Here is a 25,047-nt window from a genome sequence, read left to right as displayed (position 1 = left end):
TAATAATAATAATAATAATAATAATAATAATAATAATAATGTCACTAGAATGACCAACTAACCATAACTTTTCCTCAATAGAATAATTCTTAGTTATTGCAAGAGAATGCATAAGTTCAGTTTGACCTAATATTATTTTCTCAAACGTGGTTTCCCATGGATCAGTCTTATTCACGTGTCATTGTGATTTTTTGAATTAGTCTGAAGGACTAAGAATATAGTCCATCTTGACTCTAATCTCTCTATTAAAACCAGAGGCGGTATAAGCTTACCACTTCCGGTTTAAATAATGAGAAAATATTACACCTTACCAAGTTCCTTCATGTGGTGTACACACGACACGGCTACTTGTTATGCATTAGGTGTGGAACAGAGTGACTCAGTGCACTGGAAGAAAATAAAAACTAATGTTTGATAGTTGCGACTCTCAGTGACTCAATCTTTTTTTCTTCCAAAAGTGTGAGTGGATTAATGTTATTACTTAATTACATTGTCTGCCAAAATACTATTTTCAACTATAGAATTTGTATTAGCCCTTTGGAAAGAATTTGTTGGGTTTGAATAGATTTTGGTTTTTCGTGGTAAGCGTATTGTGCTAGTTACAGGAGTTTTGTATAAAAGAGTGGAAGAGTTACAATAGTCATCTAAAGATATCAAAAAAGTGTATTATTGAGTTCACACCTATATCGAGAACAGTGTGATCTAAAATCAGTTACTTCCAAGTCTTGAGACTTTTCTCCTTTCATTTTGATATAATAATTGTCATTTTCTGCTATTGTTTCATAATTTCCAATCGTCATGCAAATTGATATAGAAAGAACTTACAGTTCTGTTTAGTATTTTTTCTTGCAAAGATGTTTATAGGAGCATACATAGGAGCTCAAATGTACATAGGAGCAAGCTGTAGTAACGTCTTTCGTGCATTGCTAATAAACCTTGCTAATATTTTTTTTCCAGAACGCTCACGATGTTAAACCATTGTCTTCTATACAAAACCTATCCCGAATTGAAGCCACAAATACAGCATTTTTTCTGTTTTTCGACTCAGTTACTTATGATCCAGGTATGTTTTTTTTCTGCGTAACTTTTTTCTTAATTTTTGTGTAAGTGAACATTATAAAATTTTGTTCAAATCGGAATATTGACTATTTGTTAATCACAATTCACCACATTAAAGGTTTTAATGATTTAAAGAAATAAGATCTTTACTTGCATCCTTGTGATAGTATGCTTTGATACATTGTCTTAAAACAATATTTTTCGGACACAAATAATGTAATAATATGCACCTTTGTTCACCGCAGTGTTTCTTGTTATTAGAGTATCAACAGAGGTATACCTTTTTTTCTATTTTTTCTTTAAACATGGCTGCACACGTATGCATCAAAACAAGAAGAAAAATGCAAGTAGTAGGAAAATAATTATGGGCGCAACAAGGCAGAAGGTATCAGATATCTTTAAAGAAACCCTAAAGAAAGAGTCTGTGGGTGACGTTTCGATCGCTGGAAGAGGTACAGCAGACTACGGTTTACCTGGTTAAGGAATCTGGAAAGGGCATGGATGATTTGTTGTCACATTGGAATGCATACTTAGACCGCAATGGTTCGTGTGTTGAGTGTTAGTGTGATACTGTGTGTTAAACATGATACATTTTCAGATATTAATCTCTGCACGTTTTTCAATGAATCGGAAATTCACCTTACTTTTTGATGCAGCTTAGTAACATCATACCCAAAACTGCTGTTAATTTTGTAAACTGATCGAGTAGAATATCTGAAGCTCTTAATACATAAGCAGTGTTCTTGAAAGAGAGAACGAAATGCAAGAGAAATTTTATACTAAAAACAAAATGGTATTGTGTCTGTTTCTTTGTTTATGGTATATTGCCTTGCCTGCCATCAGTTAGCCAGAGAGGCAAATAGTCATCAGCGTGACGTATGCGTAGTTAAGGTGGTAAGTGGAATGATGACTATGAGCACTAGGAGAAATTCATGCAACCTTGGGAATGATACATGCTTCTTGGGACGAGGCAGAGACATGGTCCCACACTTGGCGCATGCAGAGACATGCACGAACACGGTTCAACGTGAATGTACGCACATATTCAGGGCTGGTATTTCAGTCTAGAATGATGCCAGGGTGTCTATCGGTCACGAAAGTCATGAAAAAGTCACGAAATCAGAAAACGGTCATGAAAGTCAAGAAAAAGTCACAAAATTTAGCTTTTGGGTCACGATTTTTTTTATGTGTACAAATATAGTACAGATTGGAAAATTTTGTTCTATAAAACGTCAAAATTTACCACCAAAAATGTGTATGGCCGGCTTTAGACGCTACCAAATCACAAAATGCACGCTTCTGTCGCATGCATGAAAATTCGGCCTAATCCGCACCCAAATTTACTCTTAAGAGTGTTTCGAAATTTTATGGTTTGGTAAAGAAATGTCACGAAATTTAATTTTGGAATTTTATTAGACACCTTGGATGCGTTTCTCCGGATCGGAAAATCCTCGACAGATGACGAAATAAACAAGTGCCTGAAGATTGCCCCAAGGGTACAATTTGACTTATTTCCTCCATATTGGGCGCCCTGGCATCTAGTAAGCATATTCTCGAATGGTCAGCTCTGAAATGGTGAGCAATCGAGCAATCGTGTGTATATTGATGTAAATGTTTTGTGTTTCCTGTCCGTAGACGAATCACCTACTGACGTTTGGAACCACCATAGTGTGTTACCCGATAGAATATAACTATGACATATTCATAGATCATAATAATGCGTTATTCGTTGCAAATAAACACTAATAATGTGAAATCTTTTTTGCAGAGGCTGTTGGATGACTATGGCAATCCTCAGTGTTTTGCAGGCATTGTTACTCATTTGCATTACCATGAACCAGGAAATCTTGTGTTTGTGTATCTGTTGAAAACTGGAATTTTTCATAGAATTTGCAGAAAGGAAGGAGAAAATTTCAAGAAGGGAGCGATTCCGTTATTAGTTTGTCTGTTATCCTATTTATTTACTCATACAGAACTTCATCCAACAAGAACCAAGATAAGGGGTGGATCATCACACGTTGTTCTGCCCTCACTGCCGACACTGTTGGAAAAGGTAAGTTCTATACACTTAAAGGAGTTACAGTAACTGTCAGAAGTCAAAAAGTAAAGGGACTGAGAAAAAGTACATTTATTCTAATGATAGAAAACTGAAACATACATTATTTTTCTACGTAATCTCTTTGCACCGCAACGCATTTTCCCAACTTTCACTTTTTTTTAATTCCGTTGGGAAAAAAAAGTTCTTGGGTTAGACCTGTAACCAATTTTGCACCGCGTCAATGACTTCTGCATCGGTTGCAAATCTTGTTCCCCCGAGCGCTACCTTCAGTGGAATACGCTGAACCATGACTGATATGTAAAATATTGGCGATTTCGTCCACTGTGATTCGTCTGTTTACCATGCCTTCAGCGACTTTCAAATTGTCTTCAGTTGTTGATGTCGACGGTCTGCCGTATCTTTCCTCGTCACATAAAGAAGTTCTTCCCTGTTTGAAACGCTCTACCCATTCGTAGATCTTGCTTCGCGATAAACAGCTGTCACCATACTGCGCTTGCATTCAACAAATAATTTCCTCCTTGGTGCAGATCGCCAATGGAGCTGCCATGTTTAACGGTCTGCTACACTCCAACGACTAACGCGGGAATAAGAGTAACACGTTGCGTAGAAGTGTTGGATAAACAGCTGTCACCATACTGCGCTTGCATTCGACCAATAATTTCCTCCTTGGTGCAGATCGCAAATGGAGCTGCCATGTTTAACGGTCTGCTACACTCCAACGACTAACGCGGGAATAAGAGTAACACGTTGCGTAGAAGTGTTGGATAAACAGCTGTCACCATACTGCGCTTGCATTCAACAAATAATTTCCTCCTTGGTGCAGATCGCCAATGGAGCTGCCATGTTTAACGGTCTGCTACACTCCAACGACTAACGCGGGAATAAGAGTAACACGTTGCGTAGAAGTGTTGGATAAACAGCTGTCACCATACTGCGCTTGCATTCGACCAATAATTTCCTCCTTGGTGCAGATCGCCAATGGAGCTGGCATGTTTAACGGTCTGCTACACTCCAACGACTAACGCGGGAATAAGAGTAACACGTTGCGTAGAAGTGTTGGATAAACAGCTGTCACCATACTGCGCTTGCATTCAACAAATAATTTCCTCCTTGGTGCAGATCGCCAATGGAGCTGCCATGTTTAACGGTCTGCTACACTCCAACGACTAACGCGGGAATAAGAGTAACACGTTGCGTAGAAGTGTTGGATAAACAGCTGTCACCATACTGCGCTTGCATTCGACCAATAATTTCCTCCTTGGTGCAGATCGCAAATGGAGCTGCCATGTTTAACGGTCTGCTACACTCCAACGACTAACGCGGGAATAAGAGTAACACGTTGCGTAGAAGTGTTGGATAAACAGCTGTCACCATACTGCGCTTGCATTCAACAAATAATTTCCTCCTTGGTGCAGATCGCCAATGGAGCTGCCATGTTTAACGGTCTGCTACACTCCAACGACTAACGCGGGAATAAGAGTAACACGTTGCGTAGAAGTGTTGGATAAACAGCTGTCACCATACTGCGCTTGCATTCAACGAATAATTTCCTCCTTGGTGCAGATCGCCAATGGAGCTGCCATGTTTAACGGTCTGCTACACTCCAACGACTAACGCGGGAATAAGAGTAACACGTTGCGTAGAAGTGTTGGATAAACAGCTGTCACCACACTGTGCTTGCATTCGACCAATAATTTCCTCCTTGGTGCAGATCGCCAATGGAGCTGCCATGTTTAACGGTCTGCTACACTCCAACGACTAACGCGGGAATAAGAGTAATACGTTGCGTAGAAGTGTTGGATAAACAGCTGTCACCATACTGCGCTTGCATTCGACCAATAATTTCCTCCTTGGTGCAGATCGCAAATGGAGCTGCCATGTTCAACGGTCTGCTACACTCCAACGACTAACGCGGGAATAAGAGTAACACGTTGCGTAGAAGTGTTGGATAAACAGCTGTCACCATACTGCGCTTGCATTCGACCAATAATTTCCTCCTTGGTGCAGATCGCAAATGGAGCTGCCATGTTTAACGGTCTGCTACACTCCAACGACTAACGCGGGAATAAGAGTAACACGTTGCGTAGAAGTGTTGGATAAACAGCTGTCACCATACTGCGCTTGCATTCGACCAATAATTTCCTCCTTGGTGCAGATCGCAAATGGAGCTGCCATGTTTAACGGTCTGCTACACTCCAACGACTAACGCGGGAATAAGAGTAACACGTTGCGTAGAAGTGTTGGATAAACAGCTGTCACCATACTGCGCTTGCATTCAACAAATAATTTCCTCCTTGGTGCAGATCGCCAATAGAGCTGCCATGTTTAACGGTCTGCTACACTCCAACGACTAACGCGGGAATAAGAGTAACACGTTGCGTAGAAGTGTTGGATAAACAGCTGTCACCATACTGCGCTTGCATTCGACCAATAATTTCCTCCTTGGTGCAGATCGCAAATGGAGCTGCCATGTTTAACGGTCTGCTACACTCCAACGACTAACGCGGGAATAAGAGTAACACGTTGCGTAGAAGTGTTGGATAAACAGCTGTCACCATACTGCGCTTGCATTCAACAAATAATTTCCTCCTTGGTGCAGATCGCAAATGGAGCTGCCATGTTTAACGGTCTGCTACACTCCAACGACTAACGCGGGAATAAGAGTAACACGTTGCGTAGAAGTGTTGGATAAACAGCTGTCACCATACTGCGCTTGCATTCAACGAATAATTTCCTCCTTGGTGCAGATCGCCAATGGAACTGCCATGTTTAAGGGTCTTCTACACTCCAACGACTAACGCGGGAATAAGAGTAACACGTTGCGTAGAAGTGTTGGATAAACAGCTGTCACCATACTGCGCTTGCATTCGACCAATAATTTCCTCCTTGGTGCAGATCGCAAATGGAGCTGCCATGTTTAAGGGTCTTCTACACTCCAACGACTAACGCGGGAATAAGAGTAACACGTTGCGTAGAAGTGTTGGATAAACAGCTGTCACCATACTGCGCTTGCATTCGACCAATAATTTCCTCCTTGGTGCAGATCGCAAATGGAGCTGCCATGTTTAACGGTCTTCTACACTCCAACGACTAACGCGGGAATAAGAGTAACACGTTGCGTAGAAGTGTTGGATAAACAGCTGTCACCATACTGCGCTTGCATTCGACCAATAATTTCCTCCTTGGTGCAGATCGCAAATGGAGCTGCCATGTTTAACGGTCTGCTACACTCCAACGACTAACGCGGGAATAAGAGTAACACGTTGCGTAGAAGTGTTGGATAAACAGCTGTCACCATACTGCGCTTGCATTCAACAAATAATTTCCTCCTTGGTGCAGATCGCCAATGGAGCTGCCATGTTTAACGGTCTGCTACACTCCAACGACTAACGCGGGAATAAGAGTAACACGTTGCGTAGAAGTGTTGGATAAACAGCTGTCACCATACTGCGCTTGCATTCAACAAATAATTTCCTCCTTGGTGCAGATCGCCAATGGAGCTGCCATGTTTAACGGTCTGCTACACTCCAACGACTAACGCGGGAATAAGAGTAACACGTTGCGTAGAAGTGTTGGATAAACAGCTGTCACCATACTGCGCTTGCATTCAACAAATAATTTCCTCCTTGGTGCAGATCGCCAATGGAGCTGCCATGTTTAACGGTCTGCTACACTCCAACGACTAACGCGGGAATAAGAGTAACACGTTGCGTAGAAGTGTTGGATAAACAGCTGTCACCATACTGCGCTTGCATTCGACCAATAATTTCCTCCTTGGTGCAGATCGCAAATGGAGCTGCCATGTTTAACGGTCTGCTACACTCCAACGACTAACGCGGGAATAAGAGTAACACGTTGCGTAGAAGTGTTGGATAAACAGCTGTCACCATACTGCGCTTGCATTCGACCAATAATTTCCTCCTTGGTGCAGATCGCAAATGGAGCTGCCATGTTTAACGGTCTGCTACACTCCAACGACTAACGCGGGAATAAGAGTAACACGTTGCGTAGAAGTGTTGGATAAACAGCTGTCACCATACTGCGCTTGCATTCGACCAATAATTTCCTCCTTGGTGCAGATCGCAAATGGAGCGGCCATGTTTAACGGTCTGCTACACTCCAACGACTAACGCGGGAATAAGAGTAACACGTTGCGTAGAAGTGTTGGATAAACAGCTGTCACCATACTGCGCTTGCATTCAACGAATAATTTCCTCCTTGGTGCAGATCGCCAATGGAACTGCCATGTTTAAGGGTCTTCTACACTCCAACGACTAACGCGGGAATAAGAGTAACACGTTGCGTAGAAGTGTTGGATAAACAGCTGTCTCCATACTGCGCTTGCATTCAACGAATAATTTCCTCCTTGGTGCAGATCGCCAATGGAACTGCCATGTTTAAGGGTCTTCTACACTCCAACGACTAACGCGGGAATAAGAGTAACACGTTGCGTAGAAGTGTTGAATAAACAGCTGTCTCCATACTGCGCTTGCATTCAACGAATAATTTCCTCCTTGGTGCAGATCGCCAATGGAATTGCCATGTTTAAGGGTCTTCTACACTCCAACGACTAACGCGGGAATAAGAGTAACACGTTGCGTAGAAGTGTTGAATAAACAGCTGTCTCCATACTGCGCTTGCATTCAACGAATAATTTCCTCCTTGGTGCAGATCGCCAATGGAATTGCCATGTTTAAGGGTCTTCTACACTCCAAGGACTAACGCGGGAATAAGAGTAACACGTTGCGTAGAAGTGTTGGATAAACAGCTGTCTCCATACTGCGCTTGCATTCAACGAATAATTTCCTCCTTGGTGCAGATCGCCAATGGAACTGCCATGTTTAAGGGTCTTCTACACTCCAACGACTAACGCGGGAATAAGAGTAACACGTTGCGTAGAAGTGTTGGATAAACAGCTGTCACCATACTGCGCTTGCATTCGACCAATAATTTCCTCCTTGGTGCAGATCGCAAATGGAGCTGCCATGTTTAACGGTCTTCTACACTCCAACGACTAACGCGGGAATAAGAGTAACACGTTGCGTAGAAGTGTTGGATAAACAGCTGTCACCATACTGCGCTTGCATTCGACCAATAATTTCCTCCTTGGTGCAGATCGCAAATGGAGCTGCCATGTTTAACGGTCTGCTACACTCCAACGACTAACGCGGGAATAAGAGTAACACGTTGCGTAGAAGTGTTGGATAAACAGCTGTCACCATACTGCGCTTGCATTCAACAAATAATTTCCTCCTTGGTGCAGATCGCCAATGGAGCTGCCATGTTTAACGGTCTGCTACACTCCAACGACTAACGCGGGAATAAGAGTAACACGTTGCGTAGAAGTGTTGGATAAACAGCTGTCACCATACTGCGCTTGCATTCAACAAATAATTTCCTCCTTGGTGCAGATCGCCAATGGAGCTGCCATGTTTAACGGTCTGCTACACTCCAACGACTAACGCGGGAATAAGAGTAACACGTTGCGTAGAAGTGTTGGATAAACAGCTGTCACCACACTGTGCTTGCATTCGACCAATAATTTGCTCCTTGGTGCAGATCGCCAATGGAGCTGCCATGTTTAACGGTCTGCTACACTCCAACGACTAACGCGGGAATAAGAGTAACACGTTGCGTAGAAGTGTTGGATAAACAGCTGTCACCATACTGCGCTTGCATTCGACCAATAATTTCCTCCTTGGTGCAGATCGCAAATGGAGCTGCCATGTTTAACGGTCTGCTACACTCCAACGACTAACGCGGGAATAAGAGTAACACGTTGCGTAGAAGTGTTGGATAAACAGCTGTCACCACACTGTGCTTGCATTCGACCAATAATTTGCTCCTTGGTGCAGATCGCCAATGGAGCTGCCATGTTTAACGGTCTGCTACACTCCAACGACTAACGCGGGAATAAGAGTAACACGTTGCGTAGAAGTGTTGGATAAACAGCTGTCACCACACTGTGCTTGCATTCGACCAATAATTTGCTCCTTGGTGCAGATCGCCAATGGAGCTGCCATGTTTAACGGTCTGCTACGCTCCAACGACTAACGCGGGAATAAGAGTAACACGTTGCATAGAAGTGTTGGATAAACAGCTGTCACCACACTGTGCTTGCATTCGACCAATAATTTGCTCCTTGGTGCAGATCGCCAATGGAGCTGCCATGTTTAACGGTCTGCTACACTCCAACGACTAACGCGGGAATAAGAGTAACACGTTGCGTAGAAGTGTTGGATAAACAGCTGTCACCACACTGTGCTTGCATTCGACCAATAATTTCCTCCTTGGTGCAGATCGCCAATGGAGCTGCCATGTTTAACGGTCTGCTACACTCCAACGACTAACGCGGGAATAAGAGTAACACGTTGCGTAGAAGTGTTGGATAAACAGCTGTCACCACACTGTGCTTGCATTCGACCAATAATTTGCTCCTTGGTGCAGATCGCCAATGGAGCTGCCATGTTTAACGGTCTGCTACGCTCCAACGACTAACGCGGGAATAAGAGTAACACGTTGCATAGAAGTGTTGGATAAACAGCTGTCACCACACTGTGCTTGCATTCGACCAATAATTTGCTCCTTGGTGCAGATCGCAAATGGAGCTGCCATGTTTAACGGTCTGCTACGCTCCAACGACTAACGCGGGAATAAGAGTAACACGTTGCATAGAAGTGTTGGATAAACAGCTGTCACCACACTGTGCTTGCATTCGACCAATAATTTGCTCCTTGGTGCAGATCGCCAATGGAGCTGCCATGTTTAACGGTCTGCTACGCTCCAACGACTAACGCGGGAATAAGAGTAACACGTTGCATAGAAGTGTTGGATAAACAGCTGTCACCACACTGTGCTTGCATTCGACCAATAATTTGCTCCTTGGTGCAGATCGCAAATGGAGCTGCCATGTTTAACGGTCTGCTACGCTCCAACGACTAACGCGGGAATAAGAGTAACACGTTGCATAGAAGTGTTGGATAAACAGCTGTCACCACACTGTGCTTGCATTCGACCAATAATTTCCTCCTTGGTGCAGATCGCCAATGGAGCTGCCATGTTTAACGGTCTGCTACACTCCAACGACTAACGCGGGAATAAGAGTAACACGTTGCGTAGAAGTGTTGGATAAACAGCTGTCACCACACTGTGCTTGCATTCGACCAATAATTTGCTCCTTGGTGCAGATCGCCAATGGAGCTGCCATGTTTAACGGTCTGCTACGCTCCAACGACTAACGCGGGAATAAGAGTAACACGTTGCATAGAAGTGTTGCAGACGACACAAATTCAGCGCTGAATACTAGCAGTGTTACCAAACCTGGTGCGAGAATTGCGTCTGTTTACTTTTTGACCGCCCCTCGTATTTTTTTCCCTTCCTCAGTGATAGGTTGTATACAAAAACAGCAGTGAAAGCAAATTTAAGTAAAGGTGTTAAGTTGTGCAATTATGGGGCAAAAAACAATGCCAGTAGTTTTATAGAATATTAACGTATGCCAACATATTGTACCGGAATCCGGACGTTGACATATACAATTTTATCCACACATAACTCAATGTATTAATAACCATATTAGTATGGGGGCAATTTGAAGAGTTTTCTCATAATTAACTTAACCATTAAATTTTAGGTAGAGCAAATAATTAGTTAAGATTGATGAATTAGATTGTAGAAATAAAAGTAGAGATATCAGATCAGAATATTACCCAAATCTGGTGCTGAGGCCTTACGTTAAAATTTATAATAGCTGTCATATGAATTTTGAAGTTCAAACCCTGCTCCCGCCAAGTGGACTTTGTGGTGGACAAACACCGTGTGCGTGGGTTTTCTCGGGGTTCTCCCGTTTCCTCCCACTTTCTTCATTCTACTATTTCATTCATTACTCATTATCACCGTCTCCTTTAGCCTAACCGGCATAACCGTGGGACGTAAAACTCAAAAATTTCATTTCATTTTTTCATTTCATGAATTTTGAAGATAGGATAAGAATTAAACGAATTTTGAGACAAGGTCGAATAATAAAGTGATATCAATTAGCAACCAGCATTGTACTCACCCAGACTTTGACGAGTGAAGATTTTAGAGATGTCGATCCTTCTAGTCAGACGGTCACTTCAGAACTCTTCTTGAGTTCCCTACTCTTTTAGTCCACCTACCTTTTCTTCCTAGTTTTGGTAGCGTCATTTCTTCCGCTTACCATTACATTTTTAGACTTACTTCATAACGTGAAGTGGGAAGTGTTATTATTTCCTTGATACATTGCTACGTAACATATTTTTATATTTCCTATTTAGAAGAATGTTTTAACTAGACGTAGTTTTAAATTATTATGAGACTTCCTTGATTTCTTTGCATGTGTGAATGACCTACAGCACCAGACTGGGGATTGAATTTTATTTGCATTTAATATAACAAGGTTTACAAAATATTGAAGCCAAAACCAATAAAATATTAATCACCCTTCACCAAAATGCTTTAGTCATATTACATTCCTCCCCGCTTGGATATTCGGCATTTCCAATGTCGATATAAATATTTAAAAATCAAAGTAACACCAAAACCCTAAAAAATTGAATATATGTATATGACGTTTTGTTAAAATAAAAATCAGTTTGTGACAAGTTGAAATGAATGAGTTATAAAACACTGTTTAGTCCATGATAATCATATCAAGCATAGAAAAGAAGTCGTTATGATTACGTTTGCATATTGCAAGGTCAGTAATACAGTCACAAGAATATGCATGCGTCCTTGCAATGTCACATGTAAAAAAAAAATCTCCACACAGCAAAACAGAATATAGGTCAGTTTTACATAGTTTGTGTTGTGTGATGGAGTGAATTGTATTTGTTTTTAAGATTTGTTCGCTGATATATTGGTAAGTAATTATTTATATCATTATATAAAACAAAAATTCACTCGTTTTTTTTTATATACACTGATTGTATGTTATGTGAATTTTTCACTGATGTTCGCAACTGCACTACACTAAATAATTGTGAATATATGTATATATGTATATAAGTAACATGAAGATAATCATAATTATATCCATCACCATAACTATTCGTGAATTCACTCTCATTTTTCTTTTTACTAAAAATTAAATATGCACTAAAATCACCACACTATTTTACATAATTATATATATATATATATATATATATATATATATATATAGCATTTTCACTATTGATACCACATTATTTCACACATAATCACTTAGCACTGTTCACTTACACATATAGACTTGGGGGGAGGGGAAATCACACTAGGGGGGGTTCAGACGAGTATTTCCTGGTTCATCCTATTTCCAGTGGATATGGCAGGAATCCAAATGTGTCCTCTTCCGTTGTACTTGTTGAAATTTTTAGTGTCCATGGAAAACATATTGATGGAATTTAGTAGTTAATATCGTCTTGATGTAAAGAATGATTATTTATTAGCATATGGTATGTCGACATAGCCGTCTTGAAATATATTCTTTAAAGTCAATGGTTGGCGATTTGTAATTTCAAAACTGTGGGAATGTCTTAGAGTACATGCATGCTGGTTTGATTGACACGACACAAATTCGACTTAAGAAGAAATATTTGAAGTATAGTTGGAATAAGTAACTATGTAATTTAAACCATGAACGCGCAGAGAAATATTATCTGAAGAGAATTTAGGAATGTTTTGATTTTGTTTATTTTCGTAGTAGATATCATCATATATAGGGTCTAGTTAAGGTAAAGATGGGATTTGAATAGAACAATTTTCTGCTGTGGCTGTTGATTTACATTTTCTGAAGATTTTCTGCATTGAAAGTAAATAAAAATGGCTAACATAAGGAGAATTAAGATAGAAATGACAGTGAATATAATTATATAGAATATGGCGAAGTTCATGTTGATTATTTGCCTATAAAGGAAAACAAGAAAATAGTATATAATTTTAGTATGGGAGTTTAATGAATAGATTTATAATTACATAAGACACAATATATATTTGTTTCATATGCGCATACACACTTCCAAAAATTCGCTTTGCGAATACCTTTTTGTGTACCACTTTTTTTGTCCAGTTTGATGTCTTCGTCTCGCTTTGCAAGAAATTGATATTCAAAACTGGAATTTTTCTTTAAAAAAAATAATAGTCTGTCTTTGGATTTGCTTTGCAAATCATGTTATGACTATTATTTGATTACTTCAGTAATATATAATCTAGGTTTCTATCATCATGTTGCAATAATATTTTTCGTATAAGAAAACCTTTCATACACTATTCGTTTGCACGTGCTTAAAATCGTTTAAAGTTTCTTCATTATGTAAATGTAATTTCGTATTTATATTCGATAACTTCCTATTAATTTTAAATAATTTTATAGATAAAAATATGATAATGAGAGTGTAAAGATGGAGTGTAGGCATTTACAGTTATATTTTCTATTTGCTGCGCTAAAGATTCCAACTTATTCGAAAGAGTATCCATATGAGGAGAAAACGGGGGATAAGTGATGTTAGGCATTAACATTTTGTGAGTTAAATTTAAAGTGCGTCGTGAATCAAGAATTTGATCGGCTATTGTTATGGATTCAAAATCTTCGTACACGAAAAATGAAGCATTTTCATGATTGACGTTGACACTGCTATAGGCTGGTTTTCCGTGTATCCTTTTAATTAGGTGACCATTTACATTTGTGGAGAGAATTATTCCCAAAGGAGTATGCTTGAAAATAAACTTAGCATTTGTTTCTCTGGTTTGCATTTCACAAAATTCTGTAGAATTATGAAACAGTAAGTTTGATAAACATTTCGCTTTAGGTAAGATCGACATTTGATTAGTGTAGCAAAGAAACAAGAAAGAAATCCAACGACACTGATCTTTTTCTATTAAGTGAAGAGAATCTTGGTATAAGTAAACATGTTCTGGAAGCTTGAAGGAGACAATACGATTTTGTGATAAATAACCCAAATTGGTTACTTGGTATAAAGGATTTATGTTTTGTGGAAGAATTAATGGAATGTCTAATAAAACAGATAGCGTATGAATGTTGGGATTATACTCTAAAAGAAGCGTTTTCGTAATAGCATAAAATAAACCTAAGTCTCTTTGAAACACACTATACTTGAGTAAAGAATGATTAGCAGTAAGTTCTTTGGCATGAATAGAATTTAGAATTCGAAAAGTTAATTTATTTGATAGCACATCTCTAAAAGTACGTAAGGTTTCATCTTTTGAAGCTTCGTAAGCTTGTTTAGCCAATAACCAAGCATCAGAGGACAGATGGTTACAATATTGTTCAAACATGTCTTTCTTTAATTCATGAAGAGCCGATTGTATTACCAAAATAGTGTCATGTTGTATAGACATTTGATTCTTAAAATCTGCCTTCAATTTTGAAATTTCAGTAGTGAGAATTTGATCGTGATTTTTAAGATTGTTAACTACGTGCTTTAACTTTTGTGTTTCGTAATAATTGTATGATGAAAAGCCAAGACTTAAAAGTCCAGATAAAGCTGAGAAGAATAAGGAACGTTTCTTCTTAGATTCACATGCTAACGTGTTGTTTTGTTCCGAAAACATGAAATGACATGGAATGAGATTCGCTAATTGGTCGTAAAATGTCGTGTCGTTTTGAATCCAAGATTTCGCAAATAAATGTGAATTAGAACAATGGTTAATTCGTATTGTTTCAAATTTCAAATCAAAATGTATCCTTAAAGGAACGAAAATTTGGTCACTATGTTGAATCGAAAGTCCAATTTTATGAATAGCAACGCCGAACTTCTGTAAGGTTAACTGAGAATGTTCAATTAAATCGTGCACACTTGAGTATGTATCAACACTAGCGAAAACAATAATTGAAGCTATGATCAATTTCCTAATGATTTCGTTCATGTTGCCTGAAATAAAAGGAGAAAAACGAAATAATAGGTTGTGTACTTTACTAATGAAAAAAAAAAAAAAATCTAAAATGCAATATGTATATATATATATATCAGTTTCAGCTAATGACTCTAACGAAAATGTTTATTCTGGGGAGGGGGGGGATGGGATTCCGATCGAAATGACGTCCTATTCTACCCCAAAGATAGATGAAAGAGACAACACAATGTTACAAGAGTACTAAATCGTATTCAATGTTCGAAAAATGAAGGTTTGAACTACATTTCTGCAGCTCGATTTTGCAGCTTTTAGCTTAAGGTTTGGTTGAGTTTTAGGAGAGCGCCTTATACTCGCTCACCCACAAAGAACACTATTTAGTACAAATAGACCACACCAACATATAACCTAACTTAAACCATATTTACAGAGGGGAAAAAGGGGATGAAATAAAAATATTCTAATTTACTCTTTTCTTTCATGAATTTCACTAATTACGTTATTTAAGTTATTTTGATAATTTAGACTCCTTCTTGCACAATTATGCTGTGTTTCACTGGTTGCATATTTCCAAGGATGACGTTTGTCTCTTCTTGTCCTTTGTTAGCATTTCCATTTGCTGTTGAAGATTGCAGCGGCTTTAATCGACGTACTTCTATCTCATCTTGGACATCATCTCCTTTTGCATTTTTAAAAGAAACAAGATATTTGTTTGAGCTGGGCAAACGTGATAGTATCACACCTTGCTTGTCATAACGGAAATCAAATGCAGCTGGTATTCCTTTATGTCTTGTCACGTTTTGAATGAGCACCTCTTGTCCTGGGTGAAATTGTGTTTGCGTATGAAGGTTTTCGTATTTCTCCAATTGCTTGAGATAACTTTTATACATATTCTGATAGGCATCATCTCTCGCGAGACGCATCGTTTCCATCCGTTCGATATTTTCTTCCTCTTGAATTGGAGTATTAAATTGGAGATCAAAAACAATCTTTGCTTCAAACCCATGGAGCAAGTATTAACTCGAATATTTAGTAGTTTGATTCTTCAAATTATTTAATCCAAACACAATTTGCGGTAACATGATGTCCCAATTATTTCCAGTTGATTTGATGTAGTGACGTAAAGCTCTTTGAATTGTGTCACTTGTTTTCTCAGCCAAATTGAGAGAATAGTGTGAATTAACTGGAATGAATTTCAATTCTATTCCCAATAATTTCGCTAACTCTGACATGATCTTAGATTTATGAGATGGAAGACGGACTAGTATTAAAGATGATGGTGCCCCGTACTTTAAGATGAGTTTATTATAAATAGCAGTCGCAATAGTGTCTCCCGTTAAATCCGGTATGCTTTCAGCTATGACATATCTTGTACACGCATCACACATAATTAAAATATACTTGTGACGATATGTAGATGATGTTGGAAAGGGGCCGCATTGGTCAATTGAGACTACTGAAAATGGGGCCGCCTTTGGAAATATTTGAGGTTTAATAGTAGCTACTTGGTTTCCTCTTTTATTTACTTGACAAGAAACGCATTGTCTAATTTTCTGACGAAAGTAATTACCTATGTGTGGAAAATACACCATTTGTAGCGCCAATTGATATGTACGATTCTGGCCAGCGTGCGCCGCAGCTGACGGATAAGCGTGCAATATGTTAAAAATTTCATCTCTCATTTTAAATGGAACACACAATAAATGCTTCTTAATATTTTCAAATCTATGTGCACGGTATAACTTTCCATCAATTAATTGAAATGCTCTAGCTTGCCGTTCGAGCCTGTAGTCTTCTCCTTGCTTATTTTCCTGTAAGCATCTGTATATGGGTCCAAAATAAGGGTCCGTCTTCTGCATTTTTCCAATGTTTTCGGGTGCTTGGAAATTTACTAAACATCTCTCTTCGTCCAAATCTTCTAATAACAGGTCTCCCGGTTGTGGGGGAACAACCGAAATGCGACTCATCGAGTCGAGTTCTCACTGCGGACATGAACAGGGGTAAAATCATACTCCGACAAAATTAAACTCCAACGAAGTAGTTTGGGCGGTAGACTAGCTGCTGTCTTGAGGTAGACTAATGTTCGGTTGTCTATTTTCAAATAAAAATGCCTTCCTATTAAATAATATTTAAATGCCTTTACTGCGGCTAATACGGCTAGCAATTCCTGTTCTATTGTTGAAAGTTTCTGCTCTGCTGGTGTCAAAAGCCTCGAATAATAACCAGTGGGAGTCCAATCTTGTAATTTTTCGTCCGTACACTGCGTACACATTGCAGAAATTCCGATTTTGGATGCATCTGTCCATAAACACAAAGGTTTGTCTGGCCGATAAGGAGCTAGTATCGGTGCTTCCAAAAGTTTCTTCTTTAATGTCTCAAATGCCTGTTGGTGAGTAGAGTCCCAACTAAATTTCACGCCCTTTTTTAATAACTTTTGTAAATTTTGTACTACTTCCGCGTAATTAGGTAAAAATTTCCTTACAAAATTGCACAAACCGAGAAACGATCTAACGTTCTTCGTCGATTTTGGGACAGGATAAGTTTCGATTGCTTTTAACAGCCGATCTGAGATTTGGTAGCCATATCGCGACACTTTGTGTCCGAGCGCTAAAATTTCTTGAAATAAAAATTGAGATTTTTCTACTGAAATTCTAAGTCCTGATTTTCTAAGACGTTTAAAGAGATCTCTTAAAATCTCAATAATTTGTTCCTGTGAGTTGGCAAAAATGTATAAATCGTCTACATAACAGGCTATGTTTTCTGGATGGAGGTTAGCCAATACCATAGACATGAATCTATTGTACACAGCACCACTATTTACAAATCCTTGGGGAGTAACACAATACTGAAATGTCCCAAGTGACGGTAGAGAAAAGGCAAAATATGGACGAGAATCTGGTGTTAATTCTATATTAAAGTATGCCGAAGATACGTCCAAATTTGCATACCAAACATGTCCAGCCATGGAAGAAATTATATCATGTATAGGTGGTAAAGCCAAGGAATGATGAACCACTTTTGAATTCAACAGTCGCATATCAGCTATTTTTCTCAGCTTTCCCGATGGTTTTCTCAAAAATAACACTGGCGAATTAAAAGGAGAATTAGACCTTTCCACAACACGTTGCTGAATTAAAGTATTCATGTATTCACGTACTTCTGATTGCAAGGCTTTCGGAATTTGATATTGTTTACGAGAGGTAGGTATCTCTGACTTTAGTTGCACCCTGTATTGATATCCTCTCGCACGGCCTAATTTATTTGGATTCCAGGTAAAAATATCGACAAATTCCCAACATAGATCTATTACTTTTTATTTATATTCCGGACTAGCTTTTTCTCCTATTTTCAATTTTGAAGCATCAAATAACCTTTGACCTTCTTCCAAAAATTCGTGATTTATGTAATCGTCATCTTCTAATGCGGTAATAACATCTGTTGGTTGAATATATACGTCTTCTGCCTTGCCAACTACAAGATTAGTATTCAATACTACCTTATGTGCTAATGGATTTATTATTTCAATAACTGGAGACTTACCTGACACAAGAGCTCTCGGAATTAAAATTCCTAACCTTTCCGGTAATTCTTGATTCGGTTCAAGAACAATTTCTTTATGTGACCTAGATTGTTTTAATATAAGTGGAACGATAACCTTAGATCTCGCTGGTAGCATAGATTTCTTCTTTACAACAAATTTAGGTGCAAGAGCTTCCTCAATCAAAAAGAATACGAAATTCGACACATTATGCTCCTTATTTACATCAATTTCTGCATTCTTGGGTGGTAACCCAAACCTAGTTAACGTTAAAAGATTCTTTCCTAGACACAAGTTAGCTTGGTGAAATATTAAGAAATCATTTCCTATTAACACTTTCGGTTTAAAATGCTCCAAGACACGAAACTTGTGGTGAAAAGTCCTTCCATTAATGCAAAAACGAACAATTGCCATATATTTTATAATTACGGGGTTCTGAGATACACCCGACACTTTAGTCTGTGTTTCAATAAGTGTTACATTTCTGGGCAACAATGATTTTTCTATGATGCTGATAGTAGAAGCAGAATCAGCAATAGCATTAACTGTCTTAGAATTTACGTCTATAGGAAACTTAGCTATTTCGTTTTCTATATTTAAATGGACTTGAATGAATTCCTTTTTCGATTTTCTAGCATTTTTACGCCATTCGTTATATGTGACTAGATTATCTTTCTGTTGACGGTTTTGATTATTAGGCTGTACTTTGTTATTCTCCGAACATGCACCGCCGTCATGCACGGATGAACTCAGTTTAAACCTTGCGTCTGAAATGCATTTGCATTTGAACCCTGCATATTTTGATAAGTAGGAACTACATATTGGGGAAAGCTTTGTTGTACTGGTACCATTTGTGGAATGCACAGATTTCCCTGTGACATACAATTTGGGTCATTAACTACTGGTAATTGCCAAGTTTGATACATCTGGGGTACAAATGGCCGTTGTGGGTAGTAATTATTTCGACCTCTACTTTTAAAATTATTTTTACCCCTAAAAGCTTTGCCTCTATATGAACCTGTTCCAACACTATTTTGTGACTGATAATTATTTTGTCTATAATTTCTCGAATTTCCTCTGAAATTTCCACGAAAATTTCCTCTATGGAAACCTCTGTTGTTCTGATTAAAATTTTGTTTCGCAGAATTATTTCCCTGTGTTATCTGGACATTAGTTTCCTCACATTGTTTTTGTGTATCCTCAAAATTTTCCATTTTCAACGTTAATTGTTCTAGTTGTTTCTGAACATTCTCCATTGCCTGCGATATTTTGTCATGTTCTTTGTTATTCCGTTCCGATCCACTAGTTTCAAATTTATTATCGTCCTGTTTAGTCACTTTCGCAATCTGCGAACTAGATCTTATATTAGTACGCGATCTCCTATTTTGACGCAAAACTATATTATCTTCATCTTCATCTGACTCGGATAATTCGGCCTCACTTGATTCTGATGATGTTTCAGAGTCCGACGACATATATTTACGCAACTCCTTTTTCATTGATGAATTTAGTCTAGCATGAAGCTCGTGTTTCTTCCTATTTTTCACCCTATACCTATTCGTTTCGAGATTATTCAAGGCTTGAATAAACTCATCCAACGAATTAAATTGCTGCACACCTACTCTTTCTAAAAAGTATGGCCTCAAACCGTTTGTCAAAATAGAAATAATCTGAGCTTCCGTTAAAGTAGGTGCTCCTTTATCTATTAGTCCTAACACATCGTATATGTAACTCTGTACCGACTCGTGTTTCTTTTGAACTCTGTTTTGAATTTTGGCAAATATATCTACATTCTCTTTCGGTTTTAAAACACTTTTTTACTTCTTCCTTAAATGTGTCATATAACTTAGAATTTAACTGCTTTCTATTTATAAAAACACGTAATCTTTCTTTATCTTTTCCTGAAAAACACGTAATTACTAAATCTTTAGCCTCATCCGGGGATAATTTGTTTAGCTTTATAGTATCGTCAAATGCAGAAAAGAATTGCTGAATAGTCATTTCTTTCGGATCATATTTAGGAAAAGGAAAAGCATTGCTATACACATTTACAATAGGTCGTGAATTTTGGTTGGGTGTTCCTGACTGCGAATTAGATTGAGAAACATTACGGGAGGGAGATAGAGGGGTCGCCATGTCTGATCTTAATTTCACCCTACGTCTGCTCATAAGTTTTATAACAATAATATTTAATTCTTGAACGTGATTTCTGTACTGAACTTACTTCGTTTTTCAAGATAACCTTCGCACACGCTATTGTCCACATAAGCATTTCCTGTTTCAATGCACTGCAATACGATATCCTAAGAATGCCTGACATATGAAAAACAACTCAAACATGAACGCAAAACGTATCTATATGTATATGTAATATTTCTTTAATGTAAGTTACCACAGAATTCTCTATAGGAAATGGTATGCACATATTCAAACATATATATCAGCACCATCCTGGATAATAACAAATCTGATATCCCATGTAATTTTTCTCTGCATGATTTAATTCCTTACTCATATATGTGTGGCTTCGGGATCGATATCTATATTTTAAACGGAAAATTGTTCTATAACGTGTTTCTAACACGGGCGCTAGCCACAAAATTCGGCGCTTATTCCACCATAACGTATGCCAACATATTGTACCGAAATCCGGACGTTGACATATACAATTTTATCCACACATAACTCAATGTATTAATAACCATATTAGTATGGGGGCAATTTGAAGAGTTTTCTCATAATAAACTTAACCATTAAATTTTAGGTAGAGCAAATAATTAGTTAAGATTGATGAATTAGATTGTAGAAATAAAAGTAGAGATATCAGATCAGAATATTACCCAAACCTGGTGCTGAGGCCTTACGTTAAAATTTATAATAGCTGTCATATGAATTTTGAAGATAGGATAAGAATTAAACGAATTTTGAGACAAGGTCGAATAATAAAGTGTGATACCAGCATTGTACTCACCCAGACTTTGACGAGTGAAGATTTTAGAGATGTCGATCCTTCTAGTCAGACGGTCACTTCAGAACTCTTCTTGAGTTCCCTACTCTTTTAGTCCACCTACCTTTTCTTCCTAGTTTTGGTAGCGTCATTTCTTCCGCTTACCATTACATTTTTAGACTTACTTCATAACGTGAAGTGGGAAGTGTTATTATTTCCTTGATACATTGCTACGTAACATATTTTTATATTTCCTATTTAGAAGAATGTTTTAACTAGACATAGTTTTAAATTATTATGAGACTTCCTTGATTTCTTTGCATGTGTGAATGACCTACAGCACCAGACTGGGGATTGAATTTTATTTGCATTTAATATAACAAGGTTTACAAAATATTGAAGCCAAAACCAATAAAATATTAATCACCCTTCACCAAAATGCTTTAGTCATATTACAATATTGTGATGCGTGTGAAAATAAAATGAGAAGCAGGGAAACATTTATAAGTAAATCAAATCTGAAAACTCTTCAGGTCCCCAATCATGCTTTGGAAACAAAAAGACGGTAATGCACCAACAAAAGTCAACTGTGATTGTGATATCGAAAGTGTAGAAGTATGTTTAAAACGTCTAACAGAACATATACAGGAACTGAAATCTGAGTTGAATGCACTAAAAAATTAAAACAGAGAACTTACTACAAAATTGCTGCAAATCGCAAACGTCAGCCTAGTACAAGGAGAAGCGCAAGGAAAAAAAAAGTAAAACCAATCCACAATATATACAAGAATTGTATAGTGATGCTGTGAAAAATAACAGTAAAACAACAGGGGCGGGATAAAACTAGAAATTGGACAACTGTAAAGAAAAAAAGACGACATAAATCGTGCAAGAAAGCAGCAAGCATTAGCTAGAGGTATTGAGGTGACAAATAGGGTTCAGATACTGAGTACTACACTGAGTTAACATCAGGACAAAATATTATGATGCGCGAGTCAAAAAATGTCATAAACCGTATTCCAGTGCAAAATCAGTTAAAACCTGTTTCAACGGTAAAGCAAGTTGAAGACTGTGATTCAAAAGTGAAGACCCCAAATATTCATGTGCAAGGGAATATTCTACTACTCGGAGATAGTCATGGAAGAGTTATTGCTGAAAGAATGAAACATGTAGTGCAAATATGTTAATTGTAGGGATTGTGAAACCAGGCGCAGGACTTAGTGGAATACAGTAACGAATGATAGAGTTATGACAAAAAACGATACTGTCATCGTGATAGGTGACGCAAATGACGTTGCAAAAAATGACTCTCGCAGTGTAGTTGAAGTATTAAGAAAAACCTTACCCAACCTAACGCATACAAATGTAAGCACTATACCGCACAGACATGACCTTATTGGAGCATCAATTATGAATAAAAAAGTACAGAAGTCTAACAAAGAAATAATAGAAGAGTGTAAACGTTTCAAAAATGTTAAAGTGTTAGATATTAGCAACAGTCCACGGGAGTATCATACCAGACATGGGTTACATTTCAACAGGATAGGTAAAGCAATCTTGCCAGAAAAAACTGTAATCTAGTCAAACAGCAGCCTAAGAGGGATCCTACCACTAGCATGGCAAGTCTCAGTAGAAAATAAGAAAGGTTTAACTCCTGTAGTACTTGACAGTAGAAATATCACAAACAAGAGCCTTGATATTCAGTTCAACGAAAATGCACACTCTATTGGTGTAGGGTTAGATTTTGTGGATAGAATTAGTTAGTACAGAGGTCAAATGGTTTAAATCAGAAAGCAGATGATAGTAGCAAGGTGACAGCAAATTATGATGACGTTATAGGGTCAGGCCAAAGTGAATTATGAAGAGATGTTATTGCACCCACGCATAGAAAACAATCGAGTAGACGATGTAAAACTACAGAAAATGGTCAAAAGGTAGAACGACGGAAGAGAACGCGAAAAGTGTTGTTATCCACTGATTTTTTTTTTTTAATGGTAGCAGATACCGACGCTACTAAATGTTCAAACACTCATGAAACGCTAACAAATTCAAAACCAGCAAGGAAGAAACAAAATACTTCACATGTATCGATAGGTGGCATTAATATTTTTCATCAAAATATTCAAGGTCTCAATAAGGTAAAAACTAACATGCTAGAAGTACTACTGTCCATTGAATTAGATAATATACATGTAATCTGTATAACGGAACATAGGCTAAAATTAGATGAAATAGAATATTATAAAATCCATAGCTATACATTAGTAGAGCGGTACTGTAGAACGGGTACCCAAAGAAGGGGAGTTGCGATCTACATCAAAATGGATTAGATACAAATATATGTAAAAATTTTACTTACCTCAACACCGAAAAAGACTTTCGAGTCCTGTATAATGGAGTTACCAAAACAAAAACTATTTTTATCATTTGTATTTACAGAACCCCAAATAGCAATATTAAGGTACTAGCACACAATTTAGATGGGATACTGAAAAAATTAACTACTCCAGGTAATAAAGTAGTAGTAATAGGTGACTTGAATATTAATTTTTTGCCAAGCGAAATCCATAATAGTGTACGGGTCTTATTGATTCATACAACTTAACGCAAGTAGTTAAGGAACCCACCAGAATAACACGGACAACAAAGAGCCCAATAGACCAAATGCTCCTAAACAAAGATGTTAGAATATTCCGTGAAAGTTTTCAATACCGGATTTTCCGACAATGAAGCTCAAATTTTTACTATTCTAAATGTAACCATTAGCAATACTAACAGATATCGAAAACTGTCACTAAAAGAATTTTAGTGAAGACAATGTGATTTACTAACTATCTCTTAAGCGGTGAAACATGGGAGGATATCTACAAGCAAACTACAGTAGATAAAGCCTGGGAATATTTTCTTAATATATATAGTAATTACTTTAATGTAGCATTCCCGACTACCACTCATAAAATTAACCTTATGACGCCAACCTTTCAGAGATTACGTTAATGTTAACCTGGGGTCCATGCGGACCCCAACCAATAACGCTGTTAGTAGGCACTTTCTTATTAGGTTTTATTTTTATTGTTAAATACAGTAGATTAGTTTTATTTACTATAACATAATAAAATTAAACACAGTATATAATATATATATAATATTTTTTTGTCATTAGCATTGGTAAACCTGAGTTATAGATTTTCTGAAATATTACAACTTACTTTTTTTTCTTGTTGTAGGAAATAATGAAATACAACGAACAAGTGAGGTTTGTGTTCAACAATTACTTCCGTTGTGTTGCTGAATACTGCGAGGAAACCATGGGAGAAGATAACGTTCTTCCTTTGTCTCAAGTGGCGTTTCCTTCCACCAGAAATTACACAACCACTGGTGAGTATGCATACTTTGAGTGAGAGTAAAGATCAGATATAGTCTATCAAGATCTCTCTCTCTCTCTCTCTCTCTCTCTCTCTATATATATATATATATATATATATATATATATATATATATATAAAGAGAGAGAGGTAGGTAGTTCTGTTGAACCCATATAAATAAATGTTGAACTTATAGTGCCACCAAGCGCTG

General features: G+C 37.8%; 1 protein-coding gene across 2 annotated transcripts in view; it reads left to right on the top strand.

Annotated features, from left to right (window-relative positions):
* Positions 1-25,047, top strand: part of LOC145673550 (putative ATP-dependent RNA helicase DDX60) — a 113,568-nt gene that overhangs the window by 62,346 nt on the left and 26,175 nt on the right. For both annotated transcript variants that reach the window (XM_081743368.1, XM_081743369.1), the window contains 3 exons: positions 958-1,063; positions 2,828-3,112; positions 24,699-24,849. In XM_081743368.1, the coding sequence (XP_081599494.1) occupies positions 958-1,063; positions 2,828-3,112; positions 24,699-24,849 (542 nt within the window). The remainder of the gene's footprint in view (positions 1-957; positions 1,064-2,827; positions 3,113-24,698; positions 24,850-25,047) is intronic.

This window comes from Thermobia domestica, chromosome 16 (assembly GCF_964235325.1).
Source record: "Thermobia domestica chromosome 16, izTheDome1.hap1.1, whole genome shotgun sequence".
Taxonomy (NCBI): domain Eukaryota; kingdom Metazoa; phylum Arthropoda; class Insecta; order Zygentoma; family Lepismatidae; genus Thermobia; species Thermobia domestica.
This window is presented reverse-complemented; position numbering and strand designations above follow the sequence as displayed.